The following is a 9,263-nucleotide window of genomic DNA, read 5'->3' as shown; positions in this document are numbered from 1 at the left end:
GATAAGATGATCGAGCACTGGGAACTTAGAATCGGTCATGTTAACAACATTGTGCAGAGGGTTGAAAAATTGGAAGAACTAGAGAAGGCGAACAAAAACTTAACTAAGGAAATTGAAGAATTAAAAAAAACAGTTAAAAGAAGTAAAAGAGGAGAATAAAGTCTTAAAGGAGAATAATAAGGACAACAAGGAGGGTTGGAAAAAAATTCAAGAAAACAGTAAAGTTGCATTTACTGACATAATCAAACAGCAAATGAAAGAACAAACTGAAGACTCAGTTATTAAAGTGATGAGACAGAAGGAGAATATAGTAAGAGACTTAGCAGATAGAAAGAAATGTATAATTATATTAGGAATGGAAGAGAAACATAACCCAGATAGAACCACAAGAACCAAAGAGGAAAATGAAAAAGTAAGAAATTTACTAGAATTAGTTCAGGAAGATGAGCCAGAAATAATGAAACAAATCGAAGAGAAATTCAGGCTTGGGAAATATAGTACAGACAAGACCAGACCAATTAAGATTAAATTCAGGTCACAAACGACGGCAGAGAATATCTTATCCAAAACAGGGAAACTAGCAACAAGTGAACAATATAAAAAGGTATGGATAAAAAGGGAAATGAATAAAGAGGAAAGAGAGGAGGAAATAAGGAATAGACATGAAGCTAAAAAAAAAAAACGAGACCAGAATGGAGACAGAAAAACAAGAATTCTACTGGAGAGTAGTGAATATGAAATTGAAGAAATGGAACATAAAAGAGAGAAACACAAAAGAAACAGAGAATACAATGGAAATAACAGAAAGTTAAGAGTATCCTACACAAATATAGATGGATTAATAACAGGACTGAATGAACTGAACAAATATCTGAAAGAAAAAGATCCGGACATAATGGGAATTGTTGAGACAAAATTAAAAGGCCCACTACCACCCAACAGCATAGGACACAATGCATATAATTATTGGATTAGAAACAGAAAGAAAAAACAAGGGGGTGGAGTTATGTTCCTGACCAAGAAGGATATAAACGTGAAGAGAGTCACATATGGGAACAATAGAGTAGAGATGATTATGATAGAAGTAGAAGATAGAGATAAGAAGAGCAGAAAGTTTGTAATAAACTATGTGCCCCCAAAAACAGCCTCATGGGAAGAGAATGAACATAAAAGCATGTTAGAAGACACAAGAGTAACACTAAACGAGATAATGGAAGATGGAGGAAGAATAGTTATGATGGGCGACTATAATTGCAAAGAAATATGCTGGGAAGAGATGACCGTAAAGGGTGGAGAAGACTCATGGGGAAGTGTTCTACTTGAGATGATTATTGACCACACAATGACACAATGGATCCAAGAGAACACTAGGTATAGAAATGAAGAACCATCAAGACTAGACCTAATAATCACATCAGAACCTAAAATAGTGGAAAAGATAGAATACCAGGCACCAATAAGCAAAAGTGACCACATATTGATAGAACTAGAACTAAATGAGAAAAAATACATGAAAAGAAATGAACAATATAGAAAAGGAAGATTGATGTATGAAAAAACAAATTTTGATAAAATAAGAGAATTCTTCCAAAATGAAAACTGGGAAAGAATACACAAAGATACAACAGTAGAAGAGAAATGGAATATTTTGACAAAAATCTATAAAAAAGGAGTAGAAAAGTATGTCCCAAGACAAAAACAAGAAAAAGAATATGTAAAATGCTGGTACAACAAAAGTTGTAGGGAGATAAAAGACAAAAGAGACAAAGCTTGGACCAAATTTAAGAAAAACAAAAGACCAGAAAAATGGAAAATATATACTTGTTATAGAAATGAATATGTACAAGCGTGCAGAGAGGAAAAGAGAAAATATGAAAAAGATGTCATAGAAAAATGTAAAGATCAACCAAAACTATTCTACAGATTTGTAAACAACAAACTGAAAAACAAACAAGATTTGGAGAAATTAAGACAAGGAGTTGAATACACAGAGGAAATTGAAATGGCGGAAATTATGAACAAACATTTTAAATCAGTGTTTACAAGGGAGAACATACAACCTGAAGAGATTGAATGGAAAGAGAAAGTCCCCCCTATGAAAGAAATAGAAGTAACAAAGAATGAAATATTGAACCACTCGAGTAATCTTGATGTCAGAAAATCACATGGACCAGATGAAATAGCAAACTGGATTTTGAAAGAATGCAGGAATGAACTGACAGACATAATACATAGCATGATAAACAGTTCCTTGAAAGAAGGTAAAGTTCCAGAAGATTGGAAAAAAGCAAATATAGTACCTATATATAAAGGAGGAAATAAAGAAGAACCTAACAACTATAGGCCAGTCTCTCTAACAAGTACAATAGCAAAAATTTGTGAAAGAATTGTCAAAAATAGATGGGTAAAATATTTAGAAAAAAACGTGCTCAATCCAAGGCAATTTGGATTCAGACAAGGACGATCATGCGTCACCAATTTAATATGTTTCTATTCAAGATTAATAGATATAATACAAGAAAGAGATGGATGGGCTGATTGTGCATTTCTAGACCTAAAAAAAGCTTTTGACAAAGTACCACATAAGAAGTTGCTTAAGAAATTAGAAACTGAAGGAGGAATACAGGGCAAACTGCTAAATTGGATGGAAGACTTTTTGCAAGAAAGAAAAATGAGTAGTGATAAGAGATCAACGCTCAAAATGGGATGAAGTAATAAGCGGTGTTCCGCAGGGAACAGTTCTGGCCCCAATAATGTTTGCTATATATATTAATGATATGGATGAAGGAATTGAAAGCTATATAAGCTTTTTTGCAGATGATGCAAAACTATTGAAAAAAGTGAACACGGAAGAAGATTGTGAATCACTACAGAGAGATCTAAATAAAGTACAGGAATGGAGTAGGAAGTGGGAGATGGAGTTCAATACAAAAAAGTGTAGTATAATGGAATTTGGAAAAAGTAAAAACAGAATAACAGGATCATATAAATTGGGAGAAGGAATAAAAAAAGTAGAAAATGAAAAGGACCTGGGAGTCATTGTGATGAATAATATGTCACCTGAAAAACATATAAATAAGATTTTTGGAGAAACCTATAATTTAATAAGAACAATCAAAGTGGCATTTACATACCTGGATGAAGAAATGGTGAAGAAAATTCTAATCACTCTGATAAGACCAAGATTGGAATATGCAGCAATGATATGGTCACCAAGTGCAAAAAAATGCATAAAAAAACTTGAAAGAATACAAAGAGCAATTACAAAATTGGCACCAACACTCTCAAAACTATCATATGAAGAGAGACTAGAAAAACTTGAACTACAGACACTAGAGCAAAGAAGAGAGAGAGGAGATTTGATAGCTATTTACAGAATCATGAAAGGCATAGAAATTACTGATAGAGAGAATCTGATAAAATGGGATGACAGAAATACAAGAGGACATGGAAAGAAAATAAAAAAAGACAGCTATAGAAGAGATGTGAAAAAGAACAGCTTTCCTCACAGAGTAATAGACAGTTGGAACAAGTTAGATGAGAAAGTGGTGTGTGCAAAAACAATACATGAATTTAAAAATAGTTTAGATAAAATGAGATACAAAAACGGGACACCACGAGCATAGCTCCCCTTCCCGTAAAATACAACTAGGTAAATACACACACACACAAAAGGGAGTTCAAAAAATATTGCCTATTCTTTTATTCTGTACCAAAGGATCCAAGGGGATTGTTTATGGCATCGTCATGATGACTGAACCTTTACACTCATAACCTGATATTTTCATCTCCCTGTTGCAGATACTTACCAAGTGACAGTCTGTTAAAGTTACCCCTGCCATGAATGTGCACCAGAAGTAGCAATGTATCATTGAATTCATCCACGCAGAAGTAGAACCAATCAACATTCACCGCTGCTTGGCAAACATTTAGAGCCGAGGCAGTTGATGTCAGCATGGTTAGGAGATGGTTTCATTGATTCCAGAATGGCAAAAGAGATGCAAGTACCAAACTATGCTCCCGACAGCCATGCATAGGCCCTTGCTCATCACTGACAAAAATGCATTGAGAAGAGGATGTGATTACATGGGAGAAATAAAATCTGGAGCAAAAATGTTCATTCATTTTAATGATGCCACTCCCACCTTCATAGCTCTTCAACTTTTTGAGTTAAGAGTATTACTTTCAGAACTACCCTAGTATAAATATATCATACATATATTAATATATATACAATCTACCCACACAAAAACACAATAGCATTCAGACCACTAAACAAGCTCTCTAAAACAGACCACCAAACTCAAAATTCAAGATAGCCCAATATATAAATCCCTCTCCCAATAAATAAGACCAGCATTATAACAGTATCAATATAGAATAGGCCTGGCCACAGAATCAAACTGTATTGCAACCACCACACAGAAGACACAGCATAATCTCATTCCACAATCTCCAATGCTAATAATCCATAAATAACAACACAGTATTTCTTTCCTAAGTGACTTATGGGCCTGCCTTGTGGCCATAACTGGTTACCTGGGTCTTCTGCAAGAGAGACTTGGGGCAACACTAACAGACACAAACATCTCCATTAATTTCTTGATATAATTCACTTTATATCTTTTCTTAGCATCAGCTAGCTATTGTACCTAATATTTACATCATATATCAGTACAATTCCAGCATACATTAACAATACTGTAAATGGGACCAATGACATGTACTTGTAAGTGGAGGCCCTGCAAATTGGGCACCAGAAAGAATGATCTCACTGCCATATATCTTCAAAACTTATCAACACCCTCGTCTCGTTCTGGGTATGTAGTCTCTCACTTAGGTCTAAGATCTATCAACTTGACTGTACAAGTATTCATCTATTTATGCTACATGTTCACTCTTTTAGCTATTGCACAAATAAAAAAAAAATTGCAAAAAGAAAATGAAGTGGATTCTCCCACAGTTACAAGTACTGTGGGTATGGAATGGGGATGAAACACTACTTATTGTGTTACAAAAACTAATTAATTTTGCAAAGATACTTATACTAGATAAACACCATATGAGGACAGAGCCTTTATTTGTACGACGTTTCGCTTATTACAGCTTTTTCAAGTACAAGTTGAGATACAAATGCTTGAGATTAAATAAGGGGAAAGGAGGGAACGGGGAGAGAAAAGCATTTGTATCTCAACTTGTACTTGAAAAAGCTGTAATAAGCGAAACGTCGTACAAATAAAGGCTCCGTCCTCATATGGTGTTTATCTAGTCAATCTTGTCGGCAGACTGCCACTTTTAAGCAAAGATACTTATACCTGTACTGCATTATGAATGATGTTTAGGTGCCATGGAAAGCAAAGGAAGATACTGCAGTGTGACTGTGCTGGTGCCACTTGTAGAAAATGGCAGATGTGGCTGTGTAAAGGGAGTGGGAGTGATCAGTGTACTAGGCGGCTGCTTGGTGGGGCATGGGTCACCGGTATGCGATTTGAAACCGTTGTTTGCTCAGAAAGCATAAAAGTGATTAGAAAAAATATTACATGGCCCACTAAAACAAAAATGTATTACTAGAACACTTGGAAATAGATGAATACCTGTATTTCCTTCATCTTTTCACATAAAGTGAATTGACATCCAGCATCTACTGCTTTCCTATGGCTTCCACAAGCTGGTAATACAGAAATGACCCTACACTTATACAATGCAGACAAATTTTTTTTTTGTCAACTGTGAGGTGGGTTTCCCAGTGAAACTTGAGGCAACAATCATTATATTATCTACAGTATGTTACAAACAATATTTACAGCATGTGGCTTTCATATTATACTTGAGATCATTTCAAATATCAAACATATATTTTTTTCTGAACTTCTACACTTGTGATGGTTCCTCATTACCATCAGCAACAAGCACTTCACGGTTTTCATATGTCCAAAAACCATTGAGATCAATTAGGATGCTTACAACAACATCACCTTGACCACAGGTGATCAAGTCCTGAAGAGTGATTTGAAATGGATTGGCAGGTTTGACCATATCAAAAATTTCATCCTTCACATCCTCAAAGTTGACAGGTTCCTGGTTATGTTGTCGCATCTGGTCCTGGATGGATCGGAAGAAGTAATTTAGTGTGAATACATTGATAAAGCCTTTGCTATCAATATCAAGGATCTTGAAGAAATAGTGGAGGGCCTGAGGTTCCTTCTGATTCTCTAGAGCCAATACAAAATCCAAATAGGTCTTGTAGTCCATCTCACCATCATACGTGAGGCACTCTTGAAATACTCGATCAATGAAGACAGGAGTAAGAGTCCCCATTCCATACTGTGCCAATTCCTGTTTGGACAGCATACCATTATGATCCTTATCCAGGTTTAGGTACACACCATAGACTCTCAGGGCAGAAGGAGCTGAGAACCAGTTGTTCTGCTGCTGGTCCTTAGGAAGGTCTTCATCTCTCAACTCTAGAAGATCATCTAAGAAGCTGCATGCAAGAATGTCTTGAATCTTGACCTGTCCTGTATGCATAGGGTCCAGAAAGAAAAAAAATTTGCGGACAGCTGTGCACACATAAAAAGAGTGGAATGACTTTTCTAAACCATCAAGTTGGGGTAAAGTTGGTATAAGTTCAAGAATGTAATTTTCCAGGTCAGATTCTCGAAGGTATCCCTGACCAGTCACATCATACAGAGACAAACCAATTCTAGTTTGTTGCAACCAAACCTTACGCATGACATAATTGAAGAAGTTCATGATTGAGATACGGCCATAGGGATCATTTTGTAGCAATTTACAGAAAGTGGAAGGCTGAAAGTAGTGCTTGCACTTTGGTCCTGCCTGTTTGGCAACTTTAAGGAAATCTTCATAGTTCACCATCTGTTCATCACACCCTCCTAAGTTTGGAGAGGACTGATGTTTATCCAACAGAATCCACAAATTCTTTAGCTCATCATTATCAAGAAGTTCTCTACTCCTCCTCTGCAAGAACACTGCTCGAGACTCTTCTCTCAGTTTCTGAAGCAATTGATCATCCTCAGCTGGAAGCTTCTGATAAAACTTAGGGATGACATTCCGGAATGGATTGGCCTCCTCAGGCTTGATGCCTTTCCATTCACAGTAATATTTCTCAAAAAGCTTTTCTACTTCTTCTTCATCACTGTTTTGGACTGAGGATTTTCCTGAACTACTAGTACATTCCCCCTCTGCCTCTTCTTTCTTCTTAAGATGACTCTTAAGTAATGACTTGAAATCCATCATACACCGAAATCCTGAAATAAAAGAAAAGCAAAATAAAATTAGCACTCTTGATACATTTTATTCACCCTGTTTTACCCTTTCCAAAGGTGTCTCACAAATAGCATTAATACTGCCTTCACTGTTCAATCACTTCACATGTGACTGACCTAGCCTAAACTTGGAACCCATCATCTGTTGTTCAATTCAGTGAATGAATATTCAAAATCTGGAGAAATAGAGAGGGTGCTGCTCTTTGAACTTTTTCCTTTTTCATTTGGTGGCCAAAACACTGCAACATACTCCAGTTTCAGTTGGAAGAGGAAGAGAGAGAGAGAGAGAGAGAGGGAAAAAAAAAAAAAAAAAAAAAAAAAAAAAACCATCATGCATCCATGCAGAATTTAAATCTTATGTTTGTCAGCCATTTATAAATCCTCAGTACTATTACTGAGTATTAAAATGATGAATGCAGGTAAGGCACCTAGGGATGAGTGTCTGAAGAAGGGAGGTACAGTAATTGTGGACTGGCTAGTGAGGTTGTTTAACCTCTTCACTCTGGGGCACATCGCATGTCTGGCAGCATTAGCTGCCCGACGTGCGATGCGTCATAATAATCGCATTATAAAAAATAAAGTCAGTGCTCAATCGTTTGTTCTCTTTCACCCGTGAATTTTGATAACCATAGAAAATATGATGAAGCCAGTTTAGAGAGAATGGATGTTACGTAGGTACGACTACAATAAATATAATCAAGATGCCGACGTCGGCATCATCGCGTACCCACTTGCTCCTCATGCCGCCCACGTAGGCATCACCGTATGGAAATGGTTAATAGGCATCTAAGGGAGGGTAGAGTGCCAGAGGACTGGTGGAGTACCTGTATAGTTCCACTTTACAAGGGAAAAGGGGACAAATGTGGGTATAGTAATTTCAGAGGGATCAGTTTGTTGAGTGTAGATGGGAAGGCTTATGGGAGGGTTTTAATTGAGAAGATTATGAGAGGAACAGTGGGAGTAATTGGTGAGGAATAGTGTGGATTTAGGAAAGGTAGGGGTTGTGTGGATCAAATTTTTGTGGTAAAAAGGATATGTAAGAAAGCTTTAGTAAAAGGTTAGGATAGTTAGGATAGCCTCTATGGATTTGAAAAAGGCTTATGACAGGGTAGACAGGAAGGCACTGTGGGAAGTTTTGCATATATATGGGATTAGGGGAAAGCTGCTAAGGGAAGTCAAGTTTGCATAACCATAGTAGAGCCCGTGTTAGAATTAGAAATGGACAGAGTGAGTGGTTTGAGGTAAAGGAGGGACCATGCCAGGGATGTCATGTGGCCATGGCTGTTCAATGTGTATATAGATAGGGTAGTGTGGTAGGTAAGTGCGAGGGTAACGGGCATGGGATTGCAGACGGTTAAAAAAAATGGAGAAAAAAGGATGGTGAAACAGCTGTTGTTTGGTGATGACAATGCTCTTGTGGCAGAATCAGAGAGGGGACTAAGGGAGTTAGTGGTGGAGTTTGGGAACGTATGCGATAGGAGAAATTTGAAGGTACAGTACATGGGAAGAAGATGGCACTACTCTGGAACTTAGTCTTAAAGGAGAGAGGCTGGATAAGTGGAAAGCTTTAGTTATTTGCTGTTGCATGTGGCAGGAAAGGGAAGAGTGGAGGTGAAGGTAAATTCCAGATTGAAAGAAGTAAATGCCTAGGGGGATTAAAAAGTGTAATGAGAAATAGGAATTTGGGAATGGATGCAAAGAGGAGATTATATGAAGGGGTGATTGTGCTGACAGCACTATATGAGGCAAAGATATGGGATTTAAGAGAGGCAAAGAGGAAAAGTTTAAATGTGTCTGAGATGAAATGTATGAGAAGTATAATAGGGAGGAGAGTGGGGTGGAAAAGGAGTTGGCAGATAAGGTTGATGAAAGAGGATTGGGATGATTTGGACATGGAAAGAATGAGTGAAGAAAGATTAGTAAAAGAGGTGTGTGAATGCAGAGGTGGATGGAGTGAACATGAAGTGATGACTGTGA

The 9,263-nt window shown here is 37.1% G+C and overlaps 1 protein-coding gene across 7 annotated transcripts in view; it reads right to left on the bottom strand.

Annotated features, from left to right (window-relative positions):
- Positions 1–5,131: 5,131 nt before the first annotated feature.
- LOC143038080 (serine/threonine-protein phosphatase 2A regulatory subunit B'' subunit gamma) overlaps positions 5,132–9,263 on the bottom strand; it is a 28,444-nt gene continuing 24,312 nt past the window's right edge. For all 7 annotated transcript variants that reach the window (XM_076207008.1, XM_076207005.1, XM_076207006.1 and 4 more), the window contains one exon: positions 5,132–7,268. In XM_076207008.1, the coding sequence (XP_076063123.1) occupies positions 5,872–7,257 (1,386 nt within the window). In that variant the 5' untranslated portion in view covers positions 7,258–7,268 and the 3' untranslated portion in view covers positions 5,132–5,871. The remainder of the gene's footprint in view (positions 7,269–9,263) is intronic.

This window comes from Oratosquilla oratoria, chromosome 23 (assembly GCF_046742065.1).
Source record: "Oratosquilla oratoria isolate Oo_2021 chromosome 23, ASM4674206v1, whole genome shotgun sequence".
NCBI classification, from domain to species: Eukaryota; Metazoa; Arthropoda; class Malacostraca; order Stomatopoda; family Squillidae; genus Oratosquilla; species Oratosquilla oratoria.
Note: the sequence above shows the minus strand (reverse complement) of the source record. Positions and strands in the feature narration are given on the sequence as shown.